Raw genomic sequence first — 12,477 nt, 5'->3', positions numbered from 1 at the left:
CGAATAATCAGGCTTCTTAATCCAATTTATCGACATTTATCATGAATTATAGATATAATAATTATCATTATCAAGAACGATTGTAAGCTTTGGAATTACCAGTAAACTAGGGAGCAAAATATCGACCTGCGTAGTATTTCTTAGGAAAATGAAGTAAAGGAAGCAACTCTATCAAGATGTTGCAAGTTTTAACACATTAAACATGGAGATGGAACACCGAGCATCATCAGTCGGTCGGCTTTTTCGACGACGATCTTCTGCTGTAAAAGAACGCCGAAATGATGAGACGTATGGAGCCCTTTTATTTGCTCTTCTACAAAACTCTTCAGCTCATGGACTGCCGAACATCGTTCGAGCAAGCACAATCCCACAGCGTCTGGTGTGGTTTGTGTTGTTTTTAGCAGCCGTAGTAGTTTTCATCATTATTTCCACCTCCCTCGTTAATCGACTTTTGGATTACGATGTAAAAGTCGACATGAGCATAGAGTTTAGTCGTAATTTGGTTTTCCCTGCTATTACGATATGTAACTTGAATCCTTTAAGGAAGTCGAAACTTGAGGCGAGTGAAAACGACGAATTTCGTAAAGCGTTCGATAAGAACTATGCACCACCACAATCCAGTAATTGGACAATGCAGTCGGCACCGAATGGAGAACAACAACACCAACAGACAACAAGTGCCAACGACAGAGCTCGACGAGATGTTAACCAGAATTCGATTAGTGAGAATGTTTCGGAAATTCAAACTGATGAATATGGCAATTTTAATGACTTCACATCTACTAAGGTAAAAATTTCCATTTAATATGAGATCATTGTGACATATCACCATTTTACCTCAAATTCACGTTGTAGACAGCATTTGTGCTTCTATTAAAACATAAAAAAATTTATGATCTGTACAAGTAGCAACCCAACAAACCGTACATCTGGTATATGTTTCTTCAGAGATTACATGCAGCTGATATTATCCAGTTCAAGATAGGATATTGCACTAAAAGAATCTAGGTATATTAAATATGAACTACAATATCACTATTCATGCATTTAAATATGTAGCAAATCCTCACCCCATCCTCACAATCAGTCTGTTAGTCCGCACACAGCGAACACCGTGACAATTTCTGCAAGTCACACACATTTATAGTGGCAGGAGGGGGGATTTGGCGTGTCATGATCAAGTGACAATACTATACACGGACGAAATATGTATCAGCTATAATAAAACCACCGTATCGAACTTTTCATCAGCATCTACGATTTGACCAATATTTAAATATAAGTTGAATTTTTAGAGTAGCCACCACTTTTATGTCAGACAACTCTGTAAACCGTGCCAGATGTTAGGCGTGGTTTTACCTGATTGCTTGCTACAAATCACCTTTATTCGTACACCCTTTCCCAACTCCGTTAAAATTCATACTTTTATTTCTCTACTCTTTTAACCTTGTTATCGTAGCTACATTTACATTTTGTAGTTAGTTTTTCCATCATTTGAAAGTCACAGATTAACTGACGACAGTACATGGTCTTAGAATAAGAATACAACCCGCCTTTTTTTCTTAAAAGTTGATACGTAAAATAAAATTGTAGCCAGATGGTATTATTCTATATGTGGACCCCCCAAGGATAAAATACATGCTATGTTCTTCACTGACATATACGGAATCAATAAGCTTTATATGTACTGGTCAAACTACTTGTCGTATTTTTCCCGCTAAAAATAGCACAACAATACAAGGATACACAATCATTAAAAATACATTAATTGACGTTAAATTCGATGTCCCTCAAAGGTAGTTTTCTTCAAAATGGTTTCCATTTCAAATTTTCCTGATAAACGACGTTTTGTTTTTGTTTTCACTACTTTTTTGATAAGTATTACCTGTACGAATTGAAAGAAAAAAAATACTGTCATATCTGGTATGTGACGTTGCGAATATCAAATTTTGTACTTTTCACTGTGACTCTTGGTGTAGGGGATCTAATCGATTTGGTAATGATAGATAACGTTACGGTAATACCTCCTTGGTCTGAAATTACTGTTCCCTTTACAGCAGAACTAAATAACGCTTCCACTGAGTTTTAAAAAAATATGCTGTTGTACGAGAATGGGCGACTCTTGATGACGTCACACGACTGAAAAAATTGATACAAAGATATAAAGATATACAATAATATTTTTGCATCATCAGGATTTGTGACTTATCCCATCGTCTGACAGAACTAAGCAAATTGTTAAAGTCAAATTCATTTTTTAAAAGAATGAAGAAATTTTATATTTTATTTTAAATATGCGAACGAGAAAAAATAATCCAAAACAGGAAACTGACAGGAACAGGGAAAATAACAGAGGATCGGTCGCACTCAAAAAAGGAGAAAGATACAGTACTAATATAAGCAAGCTTATATTTGGATGAAAGTCCACATTTCTGATTATAAATATTTACTTTGTCCTTTCTGTTTTCTGTACGTTTCATCTTATCTGGATGTTGACTCTACTAAAGTCCTATTCATTGTAGCGGAATGTCACAGTTCAATGAAATCGACCATTATAAATTTCGTTTCGGTCATTTTGAGACGAAAACAACATTAAATTTAACGCAAAATAAAGGTCATTTACTGTCAAATCGTTGTGCATGATTGCTGCCAAAATGTTGTTTATTCACTCAACTTGAAAAATGGCAGAAAATTATCCGAAAATTCAGATATCTATTATTGACCGTAAACATGAATTGTCAATGACCTTGTACTTATTAATGTAATTATGAAATTGAAAAAAAATAGGTCTTGACACTATTGTTTCCTAGGCAACATGGTGTTCCATTATATTAATCATGGATCATGATCAACTACCTATTACATGTATCTAATTGATCATGGATAGCATGATACTTCCAAGGGTAGATTGATTCGGCTTGTCAAATGATGTAAATAATTAAAGGGGAACACCTGCTGTAGGAAATAGAGGTATTTTCAGTAACTTTGGAGAGTCAACAAATTTGTTCTCATAGTGCTCCACCGTTGCATCATGGGATTTAGCAGACATGTATTAGACGAACACTGAATATTCATATCTTATTCATCTGAAGGTGATAAAAACGTATAATTCAAAAATATTCAGTGTTCATATAATACATATGCATGTTTGCTAACTCCCATGATGCAACAGTAGACCACTATGAGAACAATATAGGTGAAATAGAAGGTGAAATACAGTGCGAAATGTATGTGATGTGAAATCAAAAGCAACTCTATCTCCGGAACCTTTACTGCCTGGAGTGGCGTTTACCTTTAAGCAGAGATGCATCGTCGTAAAACAGCATACCTCTTTACGGTAGTTGTACAAGGCAAGCAGACCTCTTTACGGTAGTTGTACAAGGCAAGCAGACCTCTTTACGGTAGTTGTACAAGGCAAGCAGACCTCTTTACGGTAATTGTACAAGGCAAGCAAACCTCTTTACGGTAATTGTACAAGGCAAGCATACCTCTTTACGGTAATTGTACAAGACACGCCGCGTTGCATTAGCAAGGAGATATGCTTTTAATAGCTTGAGAATAAATAGATAAGTGAGTGGGGGGGGGGGGAGGGGACGTCTGTCGAGTATCGCCACGAAGAGGCTAGAGATTTTACAACGATGCTTTATTTTTTGTTGAAATTTATTACAATTGTCGGTAATTCTTACAACTGTTGTCCAGTAAACATATTGCAAATGTCGGCAGTTTATTTATTTTGGCGGTATTGTCTATTTTGATCTCTTTCGGCAAATACTTCTTGAGTTGGTTGTACCGGTACCCTATCCATACACTTATGATTCAGCGGTTTTTATTACACTGAGTTTCATCATTAATAGGAACGTGTTTAGCTATGGTTTACATTAACAGGGGCGCCACCAACGACGAATATTTCAGTTTACCCCATCCACCGAAAGTAAATGTATTTATTACTGCGTTCCTAGCTTGAAGTACATCCGATCGAATCAGATTGCTAACAATTGTTTGTGCGTTCTTACCATCAATGTAATAGTCTATGACAACAAATGAACCAAACACTCTAAAGAGGGCTACGGTTAGACCTGTACATAGACGTGGAACCTATCCCACGCGATCCATTACCTCGAATCCGGTGACTGGGAAAACGGAGTTAAATTCAACTTTGGAGCCTGCAGAGAAATGGAAGATGATGAAAAACGATACTGAGTTAAACTCTACTTTGGGTCCTAGAGATATGTTGCAGAAACATCAACCTAAGGATATGCATGTATAATAATTATTTTTTTTTATCTATAATTTTATGTGTTTAACGATAGTTGGCTTGTCCCGAAATGTTAAGTTTCCACCCCTGTTAACAAGCAGGTACAAATAAACAGACTATAATAACAGTGTTATGGTGTGTTTATTTGTACCTACTTGTCAATACCAGAACCATTTTGTGTACAGTTAGCAATGCTATAAAAGCTTTGATTGAGGCTGACTTTGCCAGTTACCTTCAAATGCCAGAATTAACTTATTTATAGTATTTTATAGAAATTATAATTTTATCAAATGTTATAGTGCTGTATTCGTTTGCTGATCTTGGTATAGCCCGAGTGTCTCATTATTCGATAGCTGGACCTGTGACACTCTGCTATACTCCTCGTTCACTATACCATGTGTCCATTTGGAGGATAGTGAACGGGTGTAACAGAGTCATAAGCTAATCTTGGCACAGGGGCTCAGGTTAGTTATATTTGCGAAAAATAAATAAACTAACTAACTAACTAACTAACTAGCTAACTAACTAACTAACTAACTAACTAACTAACTAACTAACTACCTAACTAGCTAACAACAACAACAACAACAACAACAACAACAACAACAACAACAGCAACAACATATAAACTCTAACAAACATGAACAACAGAGTAATTCATATCAATACCAACAATATTTCTATGCAACAAGAATTACAACATGTCTTCCTATATGTGAAACGGTCGCTATGGAGATACCCCTAGATTCTTGTATAAAAACATCGTTGATATTGATAGTTACGTAATTACTCTGTCGATCATGTTTGTCGGTGTTTATGTGTTTGTTTGTTTGTTTGTTTGTTTGTTTGTTTGTTTTTGTTGTCGTAAAGATAACTAACTAAACCTGAGCCCCATGTGATCTTGGCACTGTTATAGACGGAATTGAATACCTAAAGACGGATTTTGAATTGAAGTATATGTTCTGTGTATTTACCCTTATATTACTAGCCTCCTCCCCAAGACGACGAGACTTACTGGGATTGGGATATGGATGAATCTCTGGAAGACCTTTACAGTGAACAATCCTACGACTGGAATATGACCGCTGAGTTCATTCAACTTTTTTCTGATCTGCCTACACGTGATAAAGAGCAGATGGGTCATCAGCTGAAGGACCTGCTTGTCAATTGCCAATGGAATGGTGTTAAATGTTCACCTTCGTAAGTATCCTGAGAGTTTTTTTACACGACGATTCTGTTTGACAAATTAATGAAAAGCACAGACACGTTACAAATATTACATAGTCATGTTTAGTTTGCGAGTAAAATGATTAACCCTCTCAATTGCGAGTAAAATGATTACCCCTCTCAATTGCGAGTAAAATGATTACCCCTCTCAATTCCAAGTAAAATGATTACCCCTCTCAATTGCGAGTAAAATGATTAGCCCTCTCAATTGCGAGTAAATTATTACCCCTCTCAATTGCAAGTAAAATGATTGCGATCGTAGATACATGTGTATATCAAATATTTGTCATCAATAGCAATGGAAGTGAAATTACCCTGGATCAAATGTGTATTTGCTGTCTCTCGCTACAGAACATGTACATGTCTGCCCCCCCCCCCTCTCTCTCTCTCCCCCTCTCTCGCTCTGTGTGTGTACCTGTCTGTGTTTCATCATTGAGTAAATGGTATATATTCAAAAACAAACAAAAATGTATCTGACGCGCACGCCGTGATACAACAACTGATAAACTATAATAGTTCGTTCAAATAATTTACCCCAGGCTTGATTTGATTCTCATGATGATGTTTTCTTTTCTTCAAAAAGTAACTTCACTTCATTTTTGAGCTCAATGTACGGTAACTGCTTCACATTCAACTCTGGAAGGAATAACTCTAAGATCTCTTCAACTAACTACGCTGGACCCCATTACGGTAAGTAATGTATTATGTCGTTCTTTAGTATTATCACTAAAACTGACAATGAATTACATAACAAAACATGACAACACATATCATCATCATCATCATCATCATCATCATCATCATCATCATCATCATCATCATCATCATCATCATCATCATCATCATCATCATCATCATCACTACCACCACCACCACCACCATCACCACCACCACCACCACCACCACCACCACCACCACTACCACCATCATCTAGTTTGTGTCTATCTCAGTTAGCTGATCTAAGCTGAAAGTATCTACTGTCTCATTATTATTGAACTTGAATCAACACATTAGTTATATAGCCATGTTATATTTAATACAGGACTCGGACTCACCATGTTTATTGAACAGGATCAATACTTAGAGGAGTTTTCTGACACAGCCGGTGTACGTATTGTAGTACATGATCAAAACGTCATTCCTTTCCCTGAAGACAACGGTTTTGATGTAGAACCTGGCAAATCAGTCTCGATTGGCGTTCGAAGGGTCGGTACTTTTGAAAAAAAATCACTTATGATTTACTACTTACTTAAACATTACACCAAATTATCTTTGTCACTAAGAGAACTCCTGTATTATAGGCTTGTATACCACCGCCTTTAAGCTTGAAATATTTTCCTATACGTTATTTTATTCATTATTTTATTGACCTCAAATAAAACATTTAGAAGGAACTGCACAGGCGTTAATTTGAATCATACTATATAATTGTTCCTTTCGACACAATTTCCTGGTATTCATTTCCCTTCCAGCTTGATTTGTATAAAGTTCTTTTGGTTCAACTTATGAAAAAAAAACGTGAACTTAGCTTTTGAAATGAAGTTCACTGCGGTACAAAGTTATTGTTTATCATGGCAGTACATTCGTTCAGTCCCAAGGTCAACGAAAACTTTGTCGTTCAATCAATCATTGATATTAGATCTCACTACAATTTGTAATTGTTCATGCTATGCGATATGATTCTGCACAGTTAAATCCCTCGGCCACTATTTTACAGGAATTCCTTATCAACAATGTCTATATATTCTGTAAAAACATTACTGCTTTCTTTTCCCTTTGCAGCTTAATTGATTTCCTTTATACGTTATACTTTCTTGCAGGAGGAGATTACAAGAGAACCATGGCCCTATTCAAACTGCGTGCTCTCAAGTGATACATTGGAGGCGTATGCAAATGTGTTCACAAAGATCTTTGGCACCAACTATACCCTTGAGGTGAAGTAAACCTTCAGTAAATTAAACCCCTTTCTTTTTTAAAGTTGTATGACATTTGAAGGGGCATAGAGGCTAGGTTTAGATGTATTTTTTTATGCTTTGGGGACCCAGCATTTTCAACAACTCTTCGCGCGAACTAAGTTACAAAAATTAGCAATTCTGGCTTTGAAGAGGTATTCTGTACACTGGGTGAGGCATTATGGGAAATAAACAGTGTCAGGAGCTTTATGTTCTCAGCATTGTTTTAAGAGGCGTGAAGTCTCTATTTCTGTAAACAAGGTTGTGTCAATTCTATTTTTATGCAGCTCGATTCATTTTAATTGTGATTTTTTTTTATTTTCTGACATCAATCGGAACTGAAGAGTACCAGACCAAACTTTGACACAATTCTGATTTTCTATAAATTGTCATTAGATAAAAGAAGTCAGCTAATTCCTAAACTATTTGAACATTCTTGTTGTTCAACTAATAATATACTTTTGATGTGTATAGTCTGTTGTTTAATATACTTTTGATGTGTATAGTCTGTCGTTCAACTAATATACTTTTGATGTGTATAGTCTGTTGTTTAATATACTTTTGATGTGTATAGTCTGTCGTTCAACTAATATAATTTTGATGTGTATAGTCTGTCGTTCAACTAATATACTTTTGATGTGTATAGTCTGTCGTTCAACTTATATACTTTTGATGTGTATAGTCTGTCGTTCAACTAATATACTTTTGATGTGTATAGTCTGTCGTTCAACTAATATACTTTTGATGTGTATAGTCTGTCGTTCAACTAATATACTTTTGATGTGTATAGTCTGTCGTTCAACTAATATACTTTTGATGTGTATAGTCTGTCGTTCAACTAATATACTTTTGATGTGTATAGTCTTGCATGAAATCCTGCTATATAAACCGTGTTGTAGAAGAGTGCGGCTGTATAGATGGATTATACCCATCCCCTAGTGAAGACGTCAATCTAAGTGTGTGTAGATATGACAATATGACGGATTGTAAGTATTATGCTAACTTTTTTTTATATGATCGGTTTGTTTGAGAAAGACAAGTACTTTCATAAAATGGATAGAGCATTACACATGCATACCATGCACACCTACCTAGTTACCTACGCACCTAGGCTACCTACCTACCTACACATGCGCACGTACGTACACATACATACACACACACATACCTACCTACCCACCCACCCACCCACCCACCCACCCACCCACCCACATACATACATACATACATACATACATACATACATACATACATACATACATACATACGTACGTACGTACGTACGTACGTACGTACATACATACATACATACATACATACATACATACATACATACATACATACATACATACATACAATGCACATACATACATACATACATACATACATACATACATACATACATACATACATACATACATACATACATACATACATACATACATACATCGATTGTATCCGGAGGTTTTGTTGAAACATGGATCTTTTCAAATGACATCTCCAAGATCTAGGTTAAAATATTAAAAGATGAACTCTGTCATTTCAGTCAAATGCAAGGAGAGAATTGATTTGGAATATCAAACGCAAAGTCCTTCAATGAAATGTGACTGTCCTCATCCTTGTCAGTAAGTATACATGGTTAATGTACATATTTACATAATTACCAATGATATCACATACCAGTCACATACAAACTCATAAATGCCATGCTAGGAGTAGAGTAATGGGTTGAATTCCTGATTGCGTATATTTATTGAACACAAACTATTTTTTTTCTTTTCAGCTCTGTATCCTACAGGACTGAATATTCATCGGCACTGTGGCCTACAGATAATACAGTCGTAAGAAATATACTGCCGAACTTTACGTTATATATGCTGATATATATAGAGAGAGATAAATAAATAGATATAGAGAGACAGAGACAGAGACAGAGAGACAGAGAGACAGTCAGTCAGTCAGTCAGTCAGTCAGTCAGTCAGTCAGTCAGACAGACAGACGGACGGACGGACGGACGGACGGACGGACGGACGGAGGGAGGGAGGGAGGGAGGGAGAGAGAGAGAGAGAGAGAGAGAGAGAGAGAGAGAGAGAGAGAGAGAGAGAGAGAGAGAGAGAGAGAGAGAGAGAGAGAGAGAGAGAGAGAGAGACATGCACAAAGTTTTGTACGCATTCCACCACCATCGTCAAACTACTTTGCGTATGTGAGTACTAAGGACATATTTGAGTAGGACTATAGAAGATACACTATAGAAAGATTAATTGGATTTCACAACCTCAAGCTTTCACGAGCTTATAAAATGCAATTATTCCTTTTTTCCCCAGGACTATTTGAACGCAATGTTGAGCAAGAGAAATTATAGACTCCATGAAATGGTTGAAATGGCGACTGCAACGGGAGAAGATTTAGTCAGGTAATACACCGTCACGAGAGGGGGATAAGTATATACAGGGGGTATATTATATAGATATCTCTGTGAAGCATAAAACCCCAGGGTTACGGCTCTCCAAACACTATGTGACTCCTGTGTTAGTTATATACAACAAAAATGTATAGACACTACCGATACTGTAAATAGAACCTATAGATATCTATATTTTGTATTGATGTTATTTCTTACACACCTACATACAGACACAATATGGTGAAGCTGCGTATATACTACCAAGATCTGAATTACCAAATAGTTACACACTCCGCTGACTATAGGGTAAGCTATCGCGAATGGTGTTTGATAGTATGTTTGTTAGTTTTGTGTACTGCGTATTTAGATCTTGAACTGCCATTATGTCTTTCATAATGTTTTCCCATTGTATTTCAATAATAAAAAGTCTTCAATTGTTGCAGCCTTTACTTTCTTTAAGAAAACTCAAACCCAATGATATCAGGGTCACCCTTTCACAGTTTTGAAATACAGATCAAGGTAAAATGATAACAATTAAGAGTCCAATGTGGCTGCTGTATAGTGTTAACTCACAAAACTTGATATTGAAAATTCAAAGATTATCGATTTATCGAAGACGGTGAACCCCAACATATTTCTAATTTCAAAAGGACCAGAAACAAACTTTAATATAATTTTTTTTTAGAGATTTTAAATAATTTTGATTTCGAATCCATGGAAATTGGTCACTGAACATTAATATGTTTATCACACTATGTTCAAATTATGTGTTATATGTACAATGTACGTTTACGTTTTGAATTATCCCATGCTCTACAACGATAATATCATTCAATGAATTATTAAAGGCGCAATCTTCAACAGGGGGGTCCTTTAAATATATTTTATCGTTTCTCCATCACAACTATAACTACAAATATATAACATCGATATTTGTATTAGCTTCATTTATTTATTTTTGCAATAACAGAAAAATAGAGTAAAGTCTCCCTCTATGAACTGATTTTTTTCTCTTTGGGCCTGTGGTCTTAATTTTATTATTGTTGTTTAATTGGTTAATTGATTGGTATGTGTAATTAGTATTCAGCGATATAATTAAATTAACATATTTGTATGAAAATAACATTTTCATTTCTTCAGGTAGCTGATTTGATGAGTGACATAGGTGGTCAACTTGGTCTATGGATTGGTTTATCTATACTCACATTGGCCGAACTGATAGAATTCGTCTATGCAGTTTTACGTCTCTTAGTGCGTTCCTGTTTACGACATAAGAAATCGTCGGAGAGTGTACATCATACTGATGTTGACAACATGTTACACCAGCGAGAATTTGACAGCCACTTGACATCACCGTCTTTTAGAACTTGAGTGCAGTCAACACAGCATATCAGTGGCTGACCAATAATGAATGGTCCCCCCCCCCAATTCCTAATATGTAATTTATTACTAGAAAGATCAGCTACTCTAAATGACGGATTTTTATACATAATTTTGAGACAAGTCATTTTTAGATATTTGTATGTCATAAAATATTTGAAAGGGAATGTTCAAAGTCGTTTCCTGATTGGTGTTTGGTGGGGATCATATAAGAATGGAAGTAGCACATACGTTTTGACAAAAGAAACAGCATGCGAGTGAAAACTCACAATATCAAACTTGGTGTAAAGGTCAATAAATGTAAACATGTAAAAATGTCCCCAATCTGAAGAAAGAAAGAAAGAAAGAAAGAAAGAAAGAAAGAAAAGAATTGTGAAATTACCATTTCAAACGGTTCACCTCGATAATGTTATTCGTTTCACCAGTGCCTTACTATGTAGAATCACGGCCCGTATAGCGCCCCCACCACGTCTCTATTCGAAATTATACTTCTTTGAGATGATAATATTGAAGACAATTGTTAATTTTTCAACATGTACGTAATTTAAATCACACCATGCGTACAAATGTGCTGAATGAGTTTCTAATATAAACAATGGATTCTATAATAACAATTTATAGGATAGTAATAGCTAGTTAATTGACAAAAGGTGTAATTATGCATGTAATTAAGTATTAATCCCTTAGCGTTTAAATGAACTTTTTAGTCTTTAATAATACTAGTAATCGTTATTGCATTATTTGGAGAACCTTTTATTGTTAATTGCACAATTTTGAGGTCCCAGGCTTCATTTTTAGCACCAAAAAGAAAAAAAATACGAAGGGTTTGTAATTTCTTATGTTACTCTAAAAAAATAGCGTCAATGGCGTTGTAGCACAACTTTAAAGTTTATGCGATTTAAAAAAAATGTTTATCCGCATATTGCTATGGTAGTAGTCTTGTTGCTATTAAGCATACATGTCATGTAAATATTTGTTTGAATGTTTTTCTCAATACCTACCCATTCCTGTTGTTATCTTTGAAATACACCATCATGTGACTGTTGCTATGGGTGTGAATGTTTATTCACTTGCCTATCCAATAATGCTGTTATCTTCGCAATATACACTGACATTTCACTGTTACTAAGGGCATGTGCACACTTGCTAAGGCCAGTTTTGTCAATGTCTTGAACAAGAACAGCAGAATAACACAGAATAGCAAAATATCTCCACTGAATCTTAGCCTTATCCACTGAATACTTTTTGAGATATAAGTT

General features: G+C 35.6%; 1 protein-coding gene across 1 annotated transcript; it reads left to right on the top strand.

The window, feature by feature from the left end:
* Window positions 1-202: 202 nt before the first annotated feature.
* Window positions 203-11,209, top strand: LOC144443053 (epithelial sodium channel subunit alpha-like). Its single transcript, XM_078132426.1, has 11 exons — window positions 203-787; window positions 5,244-5,455; window positions 6,066-6,172; window positions 6,525-6,688; window positions 7,303-7,416; window positions 8,297-8,420; window positions 8,981-9,059; window positions 9,218-9,275; window positions 9,759-9,847; window positions 10,069-10,144; window positions 10,979-11,209. The coding sequence occupies exons 1-11, from the start codon at window positions 203-205 to the stop codon at window positions 11,207-11,209; spliced, it is 1,839 nt and encodes a 612-aa protein (XP_077988552.1).
* Window positions 11,210-12,477: the final 1,268 nt, after the last annotated feature.

The sequence above is a fragment of the Glandiceps talaboti genome, chromosome 12, assembly GCF_964340395.1.
Source record: "Glandiceps talaboti chromosome 12, keGlaTala1.1, whole genome shotgun sequence".
Classification (NCBI taxonomy): Eukaryota; Metazoa; Hemichordata; class Enteropneusta; family Spengelidae; genus Glandiceps; species Glandiceps talaboti.
The sequence above is the reverse complement of the archived record's forward strand: the minus strand, read 5'-3'. Positions and strand labels throughout refer to the sequence as shown.

Bases quoted from the DNA above. Each gene is read 5' to 3' on its own strand.
- LOC144443053 (XM_078132426.1), top strand. From the start codon at position 203: ATGGAGATGGAACACCGAGCATCATCAGTCGGTCGGCTTTTTCGACGA. The intron at 8,421-8,980 runs GTAAGTATTATG...CTGTCATTTCAG, and splicing joins ATATGACAATATGACGGATT to TCAAATGCAAGGAGAGAATT. The intron at 9,276-9,758 runs GTAAGAAATATA...TTTTTTCCCCAG, and splicing joins GGCCTACAGATAATACAGTC to GACTATTTGAACGCAATGTT.